Raw genomic sequence first — 20348 nt, 5'->3', positions numbered from 1 at the left:
AGGCACAGGGAGCCTCGCCAGGTCCTCCCAGCCTGCTGCAGGCACATTCCCACCTTGTCCCCTCCACGGTCCCCTCACTGTCCCCCGGTGATGCCTGCAGGGACATGGGTGGCCCCCAGGCTGGCAGCAGCACCCAGCCCCAGTAATTGCTGCGGGGGATGGCGCAGCTCCATCCTCCTCCAGCCCCGAGCTCGGGAGGCCCAAGCCACACAGGAGAGGGTGGGGGGAAGCTGCTGCCTTGGTTTAGCAGTGATGCCCAACATCGGCTCTCCCAGCCCCTTTGCCCAGGGCCCAACCAACACAGGGTCCTCCTGTGGGTGCGGCGGTGCAGGGCGTGTGGTGGCACCTGGCCGATGGGAGGAGGAGGAGGAGGAGGAGGACCTTCAGTCCTCTGGGACTGCGAGGGCTGAGCTGGGAGCAGCTCCCTGTGGCCACTGAGCAAGGCCCTAGACGGGCAAGACAGCAAACCAGACAGCAGAGCTGGTTAGTCCAGGCTTGTTTACAGCAGGGAAGTGCATGGGGGCTGGCACACACGGCCCCTAGGCTACCCACAACAGGGCCAGTGCTGTTCTAAGCACGGCCCTCATCCAGCCAGCTCAGCCTTGCGGCAGCGATGCCCTGAGGAACAGCCCCACGGGAGCACGAGGCCATTTTCCAGCTGGCACCTTGCCTCCTCCAGCCCCCGAGCACTGAAAGCTTCCTTGGGGCTTGGCAGAAGCAACAGCCCCAACAGCCCAGGGCACTGCAGGGCTGCGGACACAGGGCGAGGCTGCCCTGCAACATCCCACTGCCCTGGCAAGCCCCAAATCCTGCTCAAGGATCGAGCCACCCCCTGCAACAAGGCAGCTGCATACAGTATTCGCTCCCCACCCTGTGCAGCGGTGGTGGCAACCCCCTGGCTGGAGATGTTCCAAACCCTGCTGGACAAGGCCCGGCCCAAGGCACTGGGCTGAAGATGGCACTGGTGGGGTTTCCGTGCACGTTCAGTGACTCCACTCCAAGTTCACCAATATGTCCCTGCACCCGAGCCCTGTAAAACCTAATCCCTCAGGCCATCCCTTGCATGGGGACTCATGTCTCTCCCCCTGGTTGCACCACATCAATGCTGCTGGTTTCTGCTGCCCATCACCACCCCTCAGGCTCTGCTGAGCCCACTGGGAGCTGCACAGACACCAGCGGAGGGAAACACTGCTTTATTGGAGCACATCCTGCCCCACAGACAGCAAAAGCCTCTCCAGACACCCTACCAGATCCCCCTGCTGCCACTCCAGCTCTTCCTGGGTGAGAAGGACTGGAGTTCTGTTCCTCTTTGCTGTCTCCAAGCTGCTGAGCGCATCCAGCAGGTCAGAGGGTGCAGCGGCACGGGCTGCGTGCTTGGGCTGGGTCAGCGCAGAGGCCCAGGGCACACGTGGCAGCCATGCAGTGCGAGGCTCTGCGTGGCCGCTGGTCAGGCTGCTCTGCGTGCAGCCAAGTCTGCAAGTGCCCAGAATGAGCCATGACCTCGGAGGAAGCGAGGGACAAGAAACTGCAGAGGCAGCAGCATGGGAGACCTCCTATGAGTTTATAGAAATGGGAAAAGAAGAGGTGATGAGATCTGTGCCATGGACTCAGAGCAGACAGCTGATCTCTGTGAGAAGTCAAGCAGCACAGAGGCAACTGTTTCTCCACGCTGCACAACAGAGCAAATTAGCTCATCTCCCTCCCTTTTTCCTGGATGAGACACAGCACTGGAAGCAAAAGCAAGAGGTGCCAACTGCATTTCAACACAGTACGGGCACCCCCATGGGCCCAAAGTCCTGAACCTGTGTTCTTCTCCTTCCCTCCCAAACTCTCAGCCCTTCCCAGAGATGAAGGGTGCTTGCGCAGAGCAGCACAACACACCTAGCCCCAACAGCTCAGGAGTCCATCTTGATGAAGACCTTGGGCCTTGAGAAAATTTTGAGGGCCTCCTCTATCTGGGAGAGCTTCCTCTCAAGCTCCACCCGCCTCTTCTGAATGCTGAGGGTGTCTGCACGCACTGGCAGCATCACCAGGTCCTTTAGCAGCTGCTCCTGGCCTGGAAGGAAAAAAAAATAAATCTGGATGAGTGGAAGAGGAAAGGAATTTGTCTTTTTCCTAACACTATACCCTCATTTTCAGTCATGAAACGGTGGCAGCAGTGGAACAAGGACCTTGAGAGAATACCCACCCCTGGCTTCAAAAAACAACCGGACGAGGACCAAAGCCACAGTTTTGAGAAACCTCTGCTTTGAGCTAGGGTTGGACTAGAGACCTCTGAAGGCCCCTTCCAACCAAAACTGTTCTTTCATTTTAACAGCAATAGTAACCCAAAGCTCAGGTCCCCTGGGCAGAGCCAGCCTTGTAACCCACATGTCCCACCAAGCTGAAGGAGATTGCTCCTTCCACACACACAGATCAAGTGCAGTGATTCCTGCACTATCCCAGAAACGTGCCTTATTTCAGCCTCTCTCCAAGTGGCAGGAAATCAGGTGGCAAGCCAGTGCCCCAGAACTCTGCTTTCCCCTAATCCTAACTATTTTTCTGAGCTGGAATCCCTGCTTCTTTTCCTCTTACTCTGCTTCAGATTGCTGAGCGTCTCCAGCCGCTGGCCCTCCGGCATCATGGTATGACCAGGTGGCGTGTCAGGATCTGGCAGGCTTCGCAGCTGCTCCTCCATCTGTCTGCGCCACAGCTCCTTCCTCTCCAGCAGGCTGTCAAGACAAATGAAAGCCCACGTCAGCACATCTGGCAAGAATGACTGCCCAAGAATCGAGCCCTTTGAGCCCCGCTGGTCTCCGTGTTGCTGCCAGAGGACTACAGAAGCCAAGGTCTGGCAGCACCCCCACCCGTCTGCTGGCTTATGCTCAGGGCTTCTGCTCCTTGCTTCTGGTCCAGAACACGGAGTCCTCTCAAAAACATCCATGGGCCAATGATGGAATGAAGTTGGACAAAGTGGATGCTGGCAGAGAAGGGCAGACACAGCAAACAGCCAAAGGACTCATACAGTGGCCTGTCCTAGAAAAGGGTCACCCAGGAGCTGTTGGGGGCCCCAGAACTGCTTTTCACTCAGAACCCGAAAATGCAAGTCACTAGTTGGATGCTCCTCAGACTCCGGGTCCAAGGCAGGATGAATGCTTGCAAAGCAAACCAAGCTATCTGCCTCTGAAAACAAGCCTTTTAACACCAAAGATCACGTGAAGCAAGGCCTGCAAAGGGGCAGGAGCACATTTCTCAGAGCACACAGAGCATCCAAGTTAGCATCATTGTAACAACGGCCAGCAAGGAAGGAGGAGACAAAATTCTTTCCAAGCCCAGTCACATCGGCCATGGGGTGCTTGTTAAATGAAGAATTCAGCAAGTTTTGCATTTATTCCCCCAGGCCACAATCAATCGCGCTGCCAGCATATGGTGAGAGACTCTGGCCCCTGCTCCCCAGGCCTCTGTCTACGCAGAAGTTGGGGGATGTAGTGAAGGGAGGTGGGCTCATGGCAGGAACTCTCATGGACCAGACAGGGGCATACATACTACTGGGGGACGTGGCCCTTTTGCTTGGCGTTGTACTCCTCCTGCTCCCGGTGCCTCTGTTCCAGCAGCTCAGCCATCGCCTGCAGTGACTGGGAGCGCCGCAGCGGGGCCCGCTTGGCATTGCGGGCGTTGTGCTTAATGAAGTCAATGCTCCTGCCCTCCACCTGGATCTGAAAGGAGAAGGGGAGGCAGCAGGAGCTTGCTTAGCACACACAGGCAACTGCCCTTGTCCCCATGAGAGAGAAAGCAAACAGGTACTTGCATGAGACGCTAAACTGCAGGTGTACTACAGCAGGATGGACGCACCCTCAGCCTGTGCCATCTCAGGAGTCAGAGCCATAGACAGGCAGTAGCTATGGCCATGGTTTGAGAAGGCAGGCACCAAAAAAAAAAGCAAAACCTAAAAAACGCCTTTTTGAAGTCCTAAAGCTGACTCCACATGAAGTGTATGAAGCAGGAGCAATGCACAAGTGACAGAAACCCCTGGGAGCCCATAGGTAGATCGCAACTCACCTTGGTTTCAGCACCTAGTGCCTCTGGAGCCTCTGTGCCTGCACCTGCTTTCATTCTGGCAAGGTTTGGGGAAAGTGGTCTGCATGGCTTGATCCCAGGGCCACAGCGAGAATATGCCCTCAGGAACTTCAAAGTCTCTGGATTCGGAGGCGGGGAGCTCTCCTGGGAAAGGCGAGAAGAGACAGGCTACTGGAGGGATGCTGCAGCAAAGAGAAACCCAACGGGCAAAGTTTGTGTGGTCAACCACAAGCTCAGCCATGAGTTTCCAGTTGACAACTGACAACATGCTCTTTCTTCCACAGTTTGGCAGAAGCTCTTGGGAGAAGGCAATCCGTACATGAATCACAGCCAGCAAAGGCCAAACCAGACTGCTTATGGCAACAAATCCAGACCTGGCAAATGAACTTTGTAAGGAACACTAAAAAAAGAAAAAAGGCCTGCAGAAACATACATGTGGATCACAAGCATATGTAGCATTGACCAGAGAGTCCCTCTTTAGTGAATAATCCTGTAGGCATGAAAGGAAAGCAACATCAGATAGGTAACCCTACAGAGATACCTACCAGTGCGAGGGACAATCTAAAGGGACAGTCCAAACTGGCAATGATCGTGACTCCTTAGAAAGCAGAAATCTTTCTGTGAAAAGTGCACATTCCAGAGTGGAGTGAGTGTGCTGAAAGTTGAAATACGGAGTTGTGGTTTAACCCTGGCATGCAGCTAAGTACCGCACGGCCAGTTGCTCACTCTCCCCAGGTGGGATGGAGGAGAGAATTGGAATGGTAAAAGTGCAAGACCTCATGGGTTGAGATAAAGACAGTTTACTAGGTAAAGCAAAAGCCACACATGCAAACAAAGCAAACCAAGGAATTAATTTGCTACTTCCCATCAGCAGGCAGGTGTTCAGCCACTTCCAGTAAAGCGGGGATCATCACGCATTATGTTTTCTTGGGAAGAAAAACACCATCACTCCCCCTTCCTCCTTCCTTATCCCAGCTTTTATTGCTGACCATGATGCCACATGGCCTGGGACATCCCTTTGGCCAGCTGGGGTCAGCTGTCCTGGCTGTGTCCCCTCTCAACTTCTTGTGCACCCCCAGCCTCCTCGCTGGCCACCTCCATAAATCCAGAGAATACTGCAGAGACCTGCTATAGCAAGCTTTAATGAAATGACACAGGGGGGCATGAAGCTGGCAGACACACAAATTAGATGCTGTTCTCAAGTGCTGCTCCGTTTTGCACCCTGAATCTGTGGTTGCCCTATGTTGGACAGAAAGAGGAGTGAAGAGTGAGGGAGTCTGGTAGTTTGGGGAGGGCGGAACTGCATCTGGGAGGCATTGTCAGAGGTATTGGCTAGCTTCAGAACAAGGTGACGCTGTCTGATGTCTAACAGGCAGTTTGTGACAAGTCAGTCTGAGGTAGTTCTCAAACAGACCCTGAAAACTGCAAGTCAGCTCTGTGACAAGCAGGTGACCTTACACTAAGTACAAGTGGCACACTGCTCTGCTCTTGGAAGTGACAGAGCTATACATGGCAGCCTCCAAAACTTTGCCCAAGGTCTTGGATGCTCTGTCAGCTGACCTGCAGTCCTCTTGAGGCACATCCTTCCTTGCTCGGTGTAGTTAGCTTGGCAGACCTGACTGAATACTGAAGGTTGGTAGGACAGTAACATCAGTCATTTTGACATTAGGACTAGGTTGGTGCTGTATGCAGTGCCCTCAGCACTGCCTAAACTGATCACACTCCAAAGATGATCAGTCTTTCTTCAGCAGGAGCCAGGAGACTCAGATCTCTCCAATAAGTTAATGAAAAGCGCTTTTAACTACTGGGGTTGGTTAGAAGTCAAAAAAAAAAGTTTGTAATCTTAGGAGGGTACTAGCAGATTGCAGTGCACCCTGTCTGCCTTCATGGGAGCACTGGGAGAGTGCTAGAGCCCTTGTCAAAGCAGCTGCTACAGTTTACAGCCTCAGGGACAGAGGACAGAAGAAAAACTCAACGCTAGACTCCCAAGACCTAAGAACCAATTTCGTCTCTTAGCAGAAGCTCCACAGAAGGTGGATATCCTTTGGAGGGAACACAGAAGCTCTAGGAGGGCTACACCAACAGTTAAAGCAACAAGAGTCAGCTCCAGGACTTCCAAATCCACAGAGCCCAAGTAACACACCACAAAGAAACTGTCTACAAAGAGACCATCCCCACCCCCCCCAAACAAACAAACAAAAACACCTATCTCAATCATTCTATCATCCTCTAATCCAGATGATTTGTTAAACAATACAAACAAGGTTTGTACTCCTGAAGCACATGTTGGCTTGCTCCTGTGTGTGGAAGGGTCACAGATACCAGAAAGAAGGTTGGCAGCACACCAGAAAGAGGGGATACAATGTTTGGAACCACTAGCTTGGAAGGCATCTTGCCAATTTTTGTGGTCCTTATCAGTACATATGATGAATCAAAAGTTGGCTCAAGGGCCACAAACTGGAGGGAAGCAATGCAGAGATTAGGAGGAACCTGAAGGCTCCAGCTCAGCAATGGAGCACCAAGAAAGGGCTTGCGTAAGTGGTGATGCTTGAGGCGTTACCCAGCTTCTTTGGTGAGGCATTTCGGTGGGTTTTGGAAGTCCCTCCAACAGAGGCACCATGTATTCCAGGTATTCACCAGGGGAGAAAAAAATATCCAGAGGAAGAAATAAGCCAAAAGCAAAACTACACAAAACCAGACAGCTACTCAGAACAGAAGCTATAAATGTTTCAGATCAGCTACACAGCTGATAAACCTGAGGAAACATGGCACAGCCCCACATCTCTCCTACCACAAGCACAGGTACAGAGGCTGGGTTGCACTGGAGCCAGGAGACCTCCGTCTTGGCTGCCTGGTAGATGTTTGTGTGCCCCCACTGCTCAGTGGTTATTCACCAGGACAAGCGCTTGAAGAATAATACGGAGATATGGCCCACTGTGGATCCAAAGGGTCCTAAGAGCTGGACCCAAGTTTGCAGCAGCCTGAAGGCTGACCTCTCCTCCTCTGTCCTAGTTCCGTGCAGAAATGGTGAGAGCAATGATCTTTGGGGCAGAACACCACAGCTTCCTGGCATAACCCCCAGACAAGAGTTGCCCCAAACACTGTAAAGCTGGAAAGCCAGCTGGATGCACCCCAAGACAGGGATATGTTATAAAGGCACTGCGCTGCCCCAGGAATCACCTTTAGATCTCTACAACAAAAGGGCCAAACAGGAGCCTGCAGGCAGTGGGTGTGATGAAATTTTCCCCTTCTCACCTGCATCCCAGGCCAGGAGAGTTCAAGAGCTCAGCGGGTACCCACCTGCAGTCTGGCCTTCACCTTTGACTCCACATTCTCATATTTCTGGGATTTCCACAGAGCTTTCACAGGCTTGGGCTGGCTGTGCTCCCGGGCTCGCTCCTTCTCTTTGCACTGCTTCTGAATTTCCTTTATTCGCCTCACATTTTCCTTCTCATGGTCCTTGGACTCTTTCCCTGCACAGCAAGGGGAGATGCGGCCTTCAGCCTTCAAACACTGCCAATGGATATGGACTCCTGGAGCACGGCACCAGAGCTGACAGCTCCATCTCCAAAGCTGCCCACAGAAATAACAAGCTCTCCCCTTTCCTGCAGACTAGACAATCTGTGCATTTTTCCAATGTTAGACACACACTCCTGTGCTGACCCTGTTCTGGGCAGATCTCAACTGGCCCAACCAAATCCTCTTGCATTCCCCTCCTGTTTTGGCACAGGACTTGTGGTAGCCACCAGCTGGCAAACACCACGCTGGCACCAGGTAGAGCTTGGGGCAGCACCAGACACGAAGCCAATTAAGTGACAGCCAGTGCTCAGCTTAACCTCCTTTCTGGACCTCTGACTTTACTCCAGGCGTCTTCCCTGAAGAAGGGAACACCTTTTGCAAAGGTGTCCTCAGTAGCCACACGTATGAACCATCTTCCTGAATCCTGCCTGGCTTCAGTAACAAGGAATTCCCTGGGTTAAACATGCTCTATACATTAAGATTTCAAGAACAGCTAGTAGCAAACTAGTAGCAAAGTTCACTAGTAACAAACTAGAAACTATGGATTTATTTCTAGCATCTCTCAGCACTCTCTCAACCATGACTGGCTGCTCAGTCCAAATTAAACAGTGTCTTCCTGCAGTCCTTCTTCCCACTGCAGACCTTGGCCAGACTGGACTGAGGGAGGCCACAGCAGCACAGGCAATGGCCCAGGGATACCACTGCCAGCCCGCAGGGCGAAGACAGGAGATAAGTTGACTGGCCCTGTGAAGCTCGAGCTCTCCTTGGGCAGCAGAGCTGAGGAATCCACCCAAATCCCTGGAGCATCATCCCTGGCTCCAAGTGCAGGTCATGTCAGCAAGGGCTCAGCTGTACTTACTCTTCACTGGCAGCCCCCCACCAAGAGAGAGCCCCTCCAGCTGCAGCAGCAGACTGAGTGTCCCCTTCTGCCCCTTCTCCAGAAAGTCCTTTCCACTGGGCCGAATGCGAGGGGCTGGCTGGAGCTGGCGGGCACTGCTCAAAGCATGATGTGAGCTGGGAGGTAGGTCCAGGGGGGCAGAGTTAAAATCCAGTTTCTGAGCATTTCCTTCCAGCCTCCCTCGAGCTACAGAGAAAGAAGAAGGAAAGGGAAGGAGAGAAGCAGATTATCAGGATTTTACCTCATGTTTTTCTTCAACTACAACTTCAACTGCAAGCAATGCTGAAGGTCCCCCTCCACCTCTGCCTCATGTTTTCCCATCTTTCAACCAGCTGTAGGGAGCACCTCACTTTCACTGGTGAGGCAGCAGAAGCACCCCTGCATTGGTGTGGGTTAGAGGCCAAGACTATTGAGCACAACAAAGAATAAGGACAGAAAATGGGCAAGCTGCATCATGCTAAAGTCCAAAAATGCACATCCATAACATAGCACTTGAGGACTCACCTGAAAAGGGGCGTCTATAGCAGTTTGGAAAAAGTGTAGGGTCTGGAGGAATGGGCCCAGAGATCCTGGATGGCCCTTCACACATCCTGCTCTCTGTCTCTGCAACAGAAACCAACCATCACTGAGAATGGATTTGAACAGGGCTCATGGAGCCACTGCAAAGCTGCATTTAATGTGTATGTGAACTTCTGACCTTCCCTAGACAGCTCAAATGGACTCCATGGAGGTGAGGCAAGGGATAGAGCAGCACTGTCGCTATTGTGAGACTAACCAGCATTGATCCTGAAATGTCTGTGGTTGTTGTAATACCAGTATCTTCAGCACGGAAAATCTTTCCTGACTTTGCTCTTCTATACAGGACAGTCTGATATACATACACAAGCATGAGCCAGGCTGTTTTAACTGCCCTGCGTACCTTTAGTGCACACAAAACACAAGGTAGATTGACAGCAGCCAACACCTATTTCCTTGCCCACTGAGATCTTTTGGATAGCACCTTTTCCCCGTAGGAAATGAACTTGAAGGACTTGCTCCTTGCTCAGAATATGAGGATTCAAATGGAGACGCTGCACTGACAAGCACAGGCTGATGGTGTTTTGGACGATGCCACTAGAGCTCAATAAGTCATCGGAGTCATGCCATGATTTTGACAGGAGCCATGTCAGCTTGACTGGAGTCATTGCTGCAACAGCTGGGGTTACAGCCTGCATAGCCTGACTCCTGAGACAGTAATTTAAAGATTTCAGAGACAACTCTACTGAAAGAGCCCCTTTTTAGAATCCTCAGCACGCCAGCACTGATGGGACACAGCATCTCCAGTTTAATTTATAAACCAATAAATGATCAGTACAAGGCTGAGTGAGCCTGAGTCATAGCAACTAATGCACTGCCGTCTTCCCTGTTAAATCACCCTTGTTGACATGAGACCCATTAGCAAAAAGCTATTACTTATCTCCCAGACACAACTGCAGAGGCAATGTAAGCGATGCTGACTCCTGCACACCAGTAAGCATGTCCAGTGGCTTGTTTGTACCCAGCTACCCTGGAAAAGCTATTTCTGAAGAGCTTCAGATACGGACTCTCAGACTGCAATAAAAGGGCATTGTTTTCTTATTGTTTAATATCCTTTAAAATGAATCCAACTAAGCCAGAACAGGCTCTCTCATTCTAGAAAAACTGTTTACCAAGATATTACTCCAGAATAACTACTGGCCTTGAAACTCACATCTGATCTTGATCTGAACTCACCTTCAAACACAGTAATTTACACACAGAATGACAGACTGGAATCAGGACCTGTAACAGAGCAGACAATTAGTGCGGGGGATTGAAGGAGGAAAGGCAAGCTGATGGGAGGTGGGGGATGGAAGGCTCATTTATACCTTAAAACAAGTCACATTTCACATCCCAACAGCACCCTGCCCTGCTGCAGGGAATTTGCAAATGACACCCACTCCCTGATTTGCAAGTCACATCGCCTCTGGATTTGGATCTTGCAAGATCAGACAACCTTATTACAATAGCAAGTGCTTTGCCCATCTAGGCACCTACAGCGCACCCACCCATGCAGGACACAAGCCACCAGCATCTGTGTCACCTGGCCCCAGGACGAAGCAGCCAAGCCTCCAGCTCCCAAGCACAGACTTTCTAGGTGGCTGCTCTGCTCCTGCTGACCACGGGCGTATCTGAACAGAGCTGAGAACTAAGCAGCTCCCTCTGCCAGCAGGGGATGTGCAGACCTCCTCCACTGCTGCTCCCACCCTTTTGCTTCATCTCTTGTGACAGCTCTGTAGCTGAGATGGCCCTGATCTGAGCCAACTTAACTCACTACACCTGCAAAAACAACCCACTTCTTTTGCTGTTTTAGTTTTCAGCCTGTTTAACATTCTGCCCAAATGTAACCTGGCTGTTGCCTCCACAAGGGGATCAGAGAAGCACTGGGGCAAGCACAAGGGAAGCAGCAGGAACATCCACCTACGAACACAGAGGATGAAACAGGACCAGTCCTTTTCAGCTGTGACCTGACAGCTGGCTCAGCCAAACTCATTTGTACGCAGAAAAGCATCTCTATCAGTGTGTTAGAAACTGAAATGTCCAAAGTATCTGACCTGTTGCCACTAGAAAGACACTATTTAAAGCCTCCACACAGGCTAGGGCCTCTCAGAAATGTAGGCAGACTCCACAAACTCAGTCCAATTAAGTCTAGGTAAACAAATTCATGTGTGCAACTTCTTAACCCAGTGCCAGTCTGCAGAGCAAGCCAGGGAAGCAGCTCCTGGCCACAGGGCTCACCTGAAGTCAGCATGGCTACAGAGGAGGTGTCACCAGTTTCCAAAGTAACCAAGTGAATACAGCATTCCTTACTCATCCTGTCTGAGCCCAGCTTGCTTCCCTCCCTTCCCCTCCAGGACTACAACTTAATCCTGACCTGGGAGTCAGGAAAATGCAGTCTCCAGCCCCACCTCTTCTCAGAGAGTTCAAGAGCTCAGTGGGCACTCACCTGGCCTGGGTCCCTGGCCAGGAAGCTCCTGCCACATGCAGAGCTGAAACAAGCTTTATGCTTCTACAAGTCAACCTCTGCAAAAAGGACAGAAAAAAAAGATCCCTTAATGAACTGTGATAAGCAGAGCAATTCATCAGAAACAAATCAAGCGGCTAGTCTCAATGCAGCTGTTCTTGGCTGTTTATTTCCTTCCTCCACTTCTGGCCAAAATAGACAGAAACACTGGAATAACCTCAGGGCCCCGAGGCTGCATTAAAACCAGGTGGCACACAGACCTGAGCAGATACCTAGCACAGGAACTCCAAGGTAAAACCAGGGGTCAGGAAATGTGGTCACAAGAGCAAACGCTTCAGAACAAGAGGGACTGAGTTTGCTCCTCCTTCAGCCAAGGGCCGAAGCCTCCCTTGCTTCCAGGATGAGGGGGTTCAGCACCCAGCATGAACCTATTTGACAGGAAGGGGAAAAAGGGAAATGAAGACGGAAGAGAAGGGCAGGGTTGAACAGGGCAGTTTCCCCCACCCCTGGAGTCCAGGCGATGCTTAATGTACATTTATGTACTGTAAGCCTACCCAGGGATGTTGGTCTGTGCCAACACCTCCTCCTTGCTACTCACTGCAAATTGCAAGGGGAGAGATTAATTTTCCCCTTTTAATGCTACTCCCAACGCAGCTCCCTCGGATACCACCAGCTCTTCCCCACCTGCGGGTCTCCAAGGCCTATTTTCTGTCTCTCTGGAAACACAGGGGGCCAGGTACTGCCACCCGCGGTACTGGCATTTGCACGTAGGACATCTGTTCCCTCCTAGGGCACGCATCCACCTCCAGCCCGTTAGGAACAAAGCCAGTTATCAGGCTGCCAAGGAGTCAAAGGCACGTCCTGCAGCAGCATCCTGCGGTGGAGGTGAACGCAGGCCGTGCTCAGCGCTGCGAGGAAGCCGGAGACTGAGGTGGGTCTGTCAGAGCACCAACACGGCTGCAGCCAAAGCCTCTCCGAGTAGGACAAGAGAGCGGAGGAGGAGGACACAGGAGGACGGATGAGCTGCGCGCTGAGGTTACAGGACCTCACGTGCAACAACGAGTTCAGGGACAGCCTGCTGCCTCCACCGGCTGTTTTTTTTTTATGGGAAATCAACACAAAACCTGGTTTGGGGCTCATGCCGAGACACAAAGCTCCGCCGCACGACACCTGGACAGCCCAGGAAAACATCTCATGCCTCCTTTTGTTCCCCATGCGTCCGGGAAGAGAGCAGGGTGCTGGCGCCTGGCAAACCCGCAGCGCTTCGGGGCTGCCAGGAGCCCCCGGAGCCGCTCCCGGAGCCCGAGCCGAGCGCCCCCCCACCCCCCCCCGCTCCGTGCGGCCGCCAGCCCGGCTCCCCCGCGGCGCGCCCACCCCGAGGCCCTCGGGCCTCGCCACGCCGCCTCCGCCGCCCCCGGGCCCCTCACGGCTGCCGGGCCCCGGGGCCGGCCGCACGCACCCGCCCGCTGCTGGGGCCCGGCCCGGCCCGGCCCGCACGGAGCCGCCGCGCTCCCCGGCAACGGCCGCTTCCGCCGGGAGGGGGGGGCCGGGCCGGGCCGGGCCGGGCCGGGAGGGGCGTGGGGGCGGCGGGGAGCAGCGGGCTGCCGGGGGGTGGGGTCTGGGGGGGGCCCCCCCTTTGATCAGTTCCCCGGGGAAGTGCTCAAAACCCATTTCGCTGGATTTCCTCCAGAAGATCCCTGCGGGGCCAGCTGCCTGCCGTCCCCCCCCGGGTTCCCCCGATGAGCCCTCCCGTGGAGGAGGGCGCCCTGCTGATGGCTCCTCCACGGGTCTTGTGTTCAGGCTCTGCTGGGCGCTGGCGGCTAGCCCCCGATGCAGGAGCTGAGAGCCCTGGGTTTGGGATCACCCCACGCTGATGTGGCTGGGCAGAGCTAATACCTTTACACCTACAAAATACCTCCAATTTATACCCCCCCCCCTTAATTTTTTTAACAGAAGTTCTCAAGTATGTGCAATAGATTGTTTCAGGCTGGGCTAAGAGCGAAGCCGGAGGGAAGGGGAGATTGCAAGGTACAAACCGCACTTCCCATCTGTTGGTTTTTCAGGGGCTGTGCTGCGTGTTGCCCCTTGCTGCCCCCGCTGACAGCTTGCCTGCAGGCTGCCTGTGGAGCATTCAGCGTTCCAGCATCCTGCAGGGCCTTAGGGAGTCCTCCACGCAGTGCTGACCCCTTTGACTTTTACGTGCACCTCACATGAACACAGGAGGTTGCTTGCTGTGACGTGTTGCTCCCTTTATACGTGCTCGCAGGCTTTCTTGCACCAATAGAAGCAAAAAATAAAAATAAAATTCTGCAGGTATGGGAACAGGTTCCCCAATATCCAAACTTCAATCCACACCTCAGTACATGGCATGGAAGAAAACACTGAAAGGCAGCCAGGAACAGAACAAGACTCGACATTATTTTGCTGAAATATTGTCTTAGTTCCTCTTTTTATGATTTCTTTCCAATTCAAGCAGCTGAACTTATCTTCTAGGTTAAATCTGACTTTTTGCTGTCAACCATGGAGCACGCTCTTTGTCAAGCTGAAAGGCCCTTGTTTGCTGCGCAAGTGCTGAAGACTTCTTTGCCTCGGTCAAACTGGAGAGGTCACAGGAGGTTCAGCAATACAGGAGCCGCAGATTGACCAGCTTTGCTGCTTCAGGAGACCATGCTGTGTGGTGTGGATGTGCTTGCCCATAATCACAGCTTTCCCTTGTAACAGTACATCCCAGTGCCACTGCTTCCGTGCTGGGTGGTGAAACAAATTTATCATGGAGGAGATGCTGGTGCTGGGGTCAGCCAGAAAGCACCGCATTCACCTGTTGGAGCACTCCTTTGACTGCCACATTATTCGGATGAGTCAACAAAATGCCATCGTGTTTATAAACATGCAAGAGTCATTTCCCTACATCATGGTGAGCTCGAGATACAGCCGGCCTCTGCCAGCAGCTGTATGCCCAGGAGTGCCCTTCATCTGTGGTTGCTTTTTGGTGGCTAGAGAGCTTCCTCTGTGCTGTCCTTTCCATGGTTTTGCTGTTGGTATGTTCAGGCTTGGTGAAGGCCAGCTTGGGGCTGTCACAGCCACGTCGCAGAGCCCTGCCACCCCCAGAGGATGGAGACCCCCCCACCTCCCAGTGACTTGTCCCAGTGCTGCAGTGTCCCTGGGGCCCTGAACCTCCCAACCCCCAAATCCTGACACCATCTCTTGTTCTACCACATGGGACTGCCACAGGCAGCCTGGTCAGCCCAGCTCTGCCACATCCCCATCTCTTTTTTCCACCTCTTGGTTTATGTGGGCAGCCTGGATCTCAGGCCGTATTGCTGTTGTGCCCCCCTGCAGGGTGTAACGGCCTCCCCCGGTGCCTTCCAGAATCTCTTTCCCAACTGGCACCTTCAAAACGAAGGCCAGAGCCAAGCCAAGCCTAGGGCCCAGGTGAGACTTCAAAAGAAGGATGGGCATGAATTACCACTGCTCATGGGTTACCATGGCTTAAAAAACTGATGGCTGGCTTCTGTCGCCCACACTGCTTCTCCCTGTGCTGCCTTCTGGGCGTGGGGCCGCTCATGTGGGATTTTGTGGCTGGAAGCGGCAGAGGGAGTGGGCAGGACCAGTGGTGAGGTGCACTGTTCGCCAGGGCGGGTGATCAGTGCCTGCTGCCTCTCAGGGTCACAGACAGTCCGTGGAAATGACAAAATGGTGTTTGTCTGGCTGTTTAAAAGGCAAACTGGGAGTTAATTCAGGAAGGAGGTTAGAGCAGAAAGGGATAGTCCTTAATGTGTCAGGACATCAAGCTCGTCACTACACATGAGGCCTGCGTGGCGGGGCGGCTGCCTCCCCCTGCTCCCTGCGGCAGGGAGGCCCCGCCAAGGCTGAGGCCGGGGTCTGGGTGCTGGTGCTTGGCCCGAGAGAGGCACAGGGCAGCTGCATGGGCTGTGCTGGGGCAGTCAGGGTCTTCATGGAGCTCAGGGTGGGTGGGGAGGGACAAAGATGGGCCTGCTGCAGTGAGCGGGTCAGTTACAGACTGAACAAGCAGTGATGGAGGCAGAGGGCTAACAGCTGAGCTGGGCACTGGCCCCAGCGCCCGGTGTGTAGGGAACATTTCCACCTCCTGTGTCCCCAGGTGTCACAAGAGAGTACCTAGGGATGGCTGCTTTGCAGCAACTCCTGGGGGTCTTGCACCAGGCAGAGCTCAGCCTCCTCAAAGCTGCCAGACCTATGGGGGCCATTGTCCCTGTGGCTCCTGGGGACAGATGTCCTGTCCGGGCAGAGCACCACAGACTGGGGTGAGCTCCTGCAGTGGACGAAAATTCTTACAGATGTTGGTCTCCACACAGATGCTGGTCGGTGGCCTGGAGCCTCCTCCATGTCAGCGTCCGTGATGGAGCCTCGTGCCCTGGCGGGCAGCCCTGCGGGGCAGCAGAGTGGAGGCCACGAGCCTGGACGCATCCTGGCTGAGCTGTCAGCAGCCCTGGAGAACCCGGACATCAAAGCCTTGGAGGTAAGGGCAATGCCACGTTTGATATGGGAGCAACCTTTGTCCCCTGGTGCAGAGCATAGCATACGCCTCTGTGTGAGCCTTGTCCAAGAGCAGGGGACCCTGATGTGTGCCAAAATTTGGGGAGAGGGAAGGCACAGCAAAAGCACCTTTCTGCAGAGGGTGGCTGTCTCTGGGGCAGGGCCCAATTATCAGGAAAAAAAGGCACCAAGTTACTCCCAAATTTTTCTCTAACCAAGATTAAATGACCCCAAACATTTATCTGCAGGTTTCTAGTTAAGCTGCATAAATAATTCCCAGCCAAGTCCCCACCCATTTGGCTGGGGTGTTCTGCCCCACTGGCGTGCTTGAGGCTGTTCCCAGGGCCTTGTGGTGGCCCCGTGGCCGTGCAGGGGCAGGGAAACAGCCAGAGCCCAGGGAAGGACAGCGGGACGCTGGTGTTGAGGGGCAAGCTGCAGTGGCATGGGTTGCTCCCACACACGAGTAGTCTAGGCTTGCCCTCAAGTCCTTGAGGCCATATTAGGTGTAAACCCATAAATCCGGGTGGTTACTGCTGGCTAGTCCAAGCCATGGTGGCTGCAAGATCCATGCCAGGGCACAAGGAAAATGGTTGCAGGAACCAGCAGGGCAGGGGCATCATTTGCCAGTGCTGTCCCCCCATGTCTGCCACAGTGGGCTGAGGACGGGAGAGGTGTCGTCATCCACGCCACGCTGTACGAAGAGGAGATGGGGAGGTACAAGGAGCTCTTCCCAGCACTGACGGACCTTGGCTCTGTCCTGGTACTGCAGGCCTGGCTGCTGGCCTATGGTTTCAGACTCGAGGAGGCAAAGTAAGTCACCCCATCTCGTTCAGGAGCCAGCTCCATGCTGCAGCACATCCAGGACCACCATGCAAGAGAATTGAGGAGCTTGGTTTATAGGAATTTTCAGACTTGCTTAGAGTCTAAAAGAACAGAGAAACCAGAGCAGTGCTGGAAGGGAGCTGAGGAGCTGAGCCAGCCTGGCAGGGCAGGAGCAGCCAAGTGCCGGCCAGCCCCAGGCACAGACCAAGGGCAAGGGCTGTGCTTGGATGCAGCACCCACGGGGGGGCATGGAGCCCCACAGGTGCCACAGGGCTCTGTTTCCCACCTCAGCAACTTCTCAGCGTTCAGCTGTACCAGCGCAGAGCTGGCCCTGCCCCACAGCTGATTTCTGTCCCGCAGGACCGACCTGCATGCCCTTGTGCTGCAGCATGCTGATTTCCAGAGGATGCATCCCGCTGCCGTGGAGCCGGGTGCCCCCGGAGGTAATGCTGGCCCCTCTGCCAAGCAGCAGAAGAAAAGCAAGAAAAGGAGAAGCAGGAGCAGCCTGCAGCCATGCAGAAAGGTCACATCCCGGGACGCACTGGGTGAGCACAGCAGGTGGCTGTGTCCGTGCAGTCTGGGTTGGCAGCTCACGTGCTTTAGGTGATTTTAACTGAGATGTCTGAGGATAAATGCCGTTCTAAGGCTTAATCCTTAATAGGTCAGTGTGGCCCCCAGCCTGTCTGCTGCTCCCAGAGCTGGAAACATCCCTGTGGGTCAGGTGGTGACAGGGGCTCTGCCACTGGTGAATTTTCAGCTGGGCACTGTGATGCTCAGGCCGACTTGCCCTCACTCTTCCCTCCAGCTGCTATTTTGTCTCTGGGATGTGGCCACAGATCCCTGGCTTTTACCCCACCAGGCAGCCGTGGCTAGAGGGCATACGCCTTCCCCTGCAGCCCCTGACTCCTGTCCTGGCAGGGGTAATATTCTTCCCTCTCCTCCCAGTGTTATAAATTACTCTTTTAGCCAGAAGGAATTAGTTTATTGAGTAAGCAATCAGCAAGCAAAACAGCGCTGGGCGGCCGGGGGGTCCGTGCTCCTCCAAATGGCACGCGCCCCCCCCTTTCGCAGTCCCCTTTTATCACCGAGTTCTTCCGGGGTTACGCAGCCCCCCGGCCTGGTACCGCAGCTGCGTTGGCTGTTGCTCGGGGGTCGTCTCCGGTCCCTGTGGTGGTCGCACGGATGAAGGCAGTAGTCTTCCTCTGCTTGGTATGTGGTGTTTTCCCCTCCAGAATCGGTCGTGTTGGTTTGTCTTAAGATAGGGCAGTGGGTCATTGGTTTGGCAATTATATTGTTTACGCAAAGTTCTCTCAGTCTTCTGCCCGAGACAGCAACAGGCAGGGTGCCTCAAGGTTCTTACTGCTGCCTGGGTGACTCCCTTTGTTCCTTCTTAATATAGCCATGGGAAATAATGAACGAACATGCTTTATACATCACACCCAGGACTAGTGCTGCCCCTGAGCTACAGCAAAGCCCTGGCAGGGAGTGATTGTCAGTGCTGGCCCCTTCTTGTGCCTCTCCAGGACGACTGCCTCGCCTGCGGCCTTTGTACCAGTACATCAACTTCGACATGCCGGGGCTGATGTGCCCATCAGAAGAAGGAGGTGAAACCCTAGGGCCGGCAGGGACAGCAACTGGTCCGGAGCTGGAAGGAGAGCTCCAACAAGGTTCAGTGTGCTTGTTGGGTTATTTGGAGTCCCTCTGGGTTACCAGCTCGTATGCCTGCTCCTTGCAGCAGAGAGTGCTTGTCTGAGCTCGAATAGCTGCAAAGGAGAGCCTGCTGCTCTGCTGTTGATCCCCAGCTTTGGGCAACACAGCACAACCTGCTGCAGGTCACAGTCTGCACATTGCTGAGATGTTGTGGGGCATTGCCTCCCCCTTGGTGCACAGCTCTTGCCTGGGGCCTTTTATTAGCACAAGTTGGATCCATCAGCTCCCTCTCCAAAGCACATGCTGCTCTGCAGCGCTACTAAGCAGCTGTAAGCCTTCTATGGATGCAGAAGAAAGCACCAGAATGGGGTATATTACCAAAATGAGCTTTCTGTTCATTGTTGTGCAGCATTTGACTCCCAAGGTCATCTGCCACTGACAAACTGGCTGAGCCAAGGATTGAGAACTCATCTTACTGACAGCCCTTTTGCAGCCTCTCTCATGCATAACCCACAAGGTACAGGGCCAGGCAACATGGACCCCAAGCCAAGCAGGCCACCATGAAGGGAATGACCTGCTGGCAGGTCATATAGATAGGCAGGGAGAGGGTGAAAGGCTGAGAAGGCCTGGGAGAGGGGAACTGGCCTTGTCCTGCCAGTGACCAGAGACCTGCAGGTCCCCACAGCTCACCTACCCTGAAATGGAGGCTTTGTCCTTGCATGTGCCACTCTGGAGCTTCCCAGAGGCCCAAACCAACGGGGTTGGACACAACTCTCCTATAAATCCCCAAATGCTATGGGGCCCCTCAGATCCTCCACACCTCATCCTTGCTGCTGCTCACAGACCCAGCAGCAGCCAGGCTCTGCAGTCCTGCTGCTCTAGGCTGTCAGTGACCAGCTATAAATACGGAAAACAGAGGGAGAAGAGCTGGTGTGGTTCAGACCATCTGCTTTATTTGAAAGAAGCAGCCAGACTGTAGCTCCTTTTGAAGTTATATGCTTACCTGAGATGGCAGAAATCACCTGGACTTGCAGTGCTTACAGCTCGCTGCCAGCTCCACTCCACTAGTGCTGCTGGTTCTGTAGATGACTGCCCTTGGTGGCAGGTTCCGTCACCTTATCCTACTTCAGAGGCGCTTCACCTGCAGAGGTGGTTTCTGAGCCTTGGTGGGACATAAGCACGGCCAGCCTGAGCTGGAGCTACCGACAGGTCTGCTCCGAGCAGCTCGGGCTGGTGGCCCAGTGAGACCTTTCCACCCACGCTGCTGGGACCTGGTGTCCCACCACTGCAAACACTTGGGTTTATCCTGTTTCAGAGACGGGCAGTTGATCCACTCACTCCTCTTGCAGAAGCCTCGGCCAGCAGCGCTCTGGAGATCCCAGCCCCAGCACTGGATGACCAACCCATGCAGGTTGACATTGAGAAGATGCTCAGCTGCACGGCCTACCTGGTGTCACCACTCTTTCCTTAGGATAAATAGCCTCACAGCTGTCTGCCTCCTGTTTGACTACAGCCTGGCCTGCAGGGTGGTGATCAGCACCTTGCCCATACAAACAACAGTGTTGTTTTTTTTGGTTTGGTTTGCCCCCCCCTTTTTTTTTTTCTGGTTGCAGAGAACATGATATACCTGTGGAGGGGCAGGGGAAACACCACCACAATTTTTATAATAAAATATACCTGCTTGGTGTTAGGATGCGTCCTAATTTCTTCCTTACGTATGAAAAGCAGGAGCCAGGGGACCAGCCGTGTCCCGTGCTGTTGGAGATGACCCTGCATCACCACTTCTCATCCCAGCAGGCAGCAGAACATGGCCCCATCCCACCACACCCCTTGCATTGATTTTCAAGAAAGAAAACTAGGGCGTGA

At 53.9% G+C, this 20348-nt stretch overlaps 2 protein-coding genes across 8 annotated transcripts; one reads left to right on the top strand and one right to left on the bottom strand.

Annotated features, from left to right (window-relative positions):
* Positions 1-1177: 1177 nt before the first annotated feature.
* On the bottom strand, positions 1178-13077 carry ENKD1 (enkurin domain containing 1). 7 transcript variants are annotated; one of them, XM_067004558.1, is made up of 11 exons: positions 12955-13055; positions 11756-11923; positions 11478-11554; positions 8978-9076; positions 8435-8659; positions 7357-7529; positions 4039-4200; positions 3526-3695; positions 2575-2711; positions 1882-2056; positions 1178-1553 (listed from the first exon to the last, which is right to left on the bottom strand). In XM_067004558.1, exons 3-10 carry the CDS (start codon positions 11512-11514, stop codon positions 1896-1898), a joined length of 1164 nt encoding a protein of 387 aa, XP_066860659.1. In that variant the 5' UTR covers positions 11515-11554; positions 11756-11923; positions 12955-13055; the 3' UTR covers positions 1178-1553; positions 1882-1895. The 7 variants fall into 7 exon arrangements, with proteins under 7 accessions (XP_066860659.1, XP_066860661.1, XP_066860662.1 ...); XM_067004560.1 differs by adding an exon at positions 10226-10273 and having other exon boundaries at positions 1178-2056; positions 12955-13054; XM_067004561.1 differs by adding an exon at positions 10226-10273 and having other exon boundaries at positions 1178-2056; positions 11768-11923; positions 12955-13054.
* Positions 13078-15555: 2478 nt separating this feature from the next.
* Positions 15556-20185, top strand: C12H16orf86 (chromosome 12 C16orf86 homolog). The gene is made up of 7 exons (XM_048068983.2): positions 15556-15579; positions 15830-15993; positions 16663-16820; positions 17193-17377; positions 18356-18499; positions 18892-18999; positions 19832-20185. The coding sequence occupies exons 2-7, from the start codon at positions 15859-15861 to the stop codon at positions 19951-19953; spliced, it is 852 nt and encodes a 283-aa protein (XP_047924940.2). The 5' UTR covers positions 15556-15579; positions 15830-15858; the 3' UTR covers positions 19954-20185.
* The last annotated feature ends 163 nt before the right edge of the window (positions 20186-20348 follow it).

This window comes from Anser cygnoides, chromosome 12 (assembly GCF_040182565.1).
Source record: "Anser cygnoides isolate HZ-2024a breed goose chromosome 12, Taihu_goose_T2T_genome, whole genome shotgun sequence".
In the NCBI taxonomy this organism is placed as follows: domain Eukaryota; kingdom Metazoa; phylum Chordata; class Aves; order Anseriformes; family Anatidae; genus Anser; species Anser cygnoides.
Note: the sequence above shows the minus strand (reverse complement) of the source record. Positions and strands in the feature narration are given on the sequence as shown.

Excerpts from the sequence above, each read along its gene's own strand:
- C12H16orf86 (XM_048068983.2), top strand. The coding sequence starts at position 15,859 with ATGTCAGCGTCCGTGATGGAGCCTCGTGCCCTGGCGGGCAGCCCTGCG. Across the intron at positions 16,821-17,192 it reads TTCAGACTCGAGGAGGCAAA|GACCGACCTGCATGCCCTTG; the intron begins GTAAGTCACCCC and ends TCTGTCCCGCAG. Across the intron at positions 18,500-18,891 it reads GGAAGGAGAGCTCCAACAAG|CATTTGACTCCCAAGGTCAT; the intron begins GTTCAGTGTGCT and ends ATTGTTGTGCAG.
- ENKD1 (XM_067004556.1), bottom strand. The coding sequence starts at position 11,514 with ATGTGGCAGGAGCTTCCTGGCCAGGGACCCAGGCCAG. Across the intron at positions 8,660-8,977 it reads CTATAGACGCCCCTTTTCAG|CTCGAGGGAGGCTGGAAGGA; the intron begins GTGAGTCCTCAA and ends CTTTCTCTGTAG. Across the intron at positions 3,696-4,038 it reads CACTAGGTGCTGAAACCAAG|ATCCAGGTGGAGGGCAGGAG; the intron begins GTGAGTTGCGAT and ends TTCTCCTTTCAG.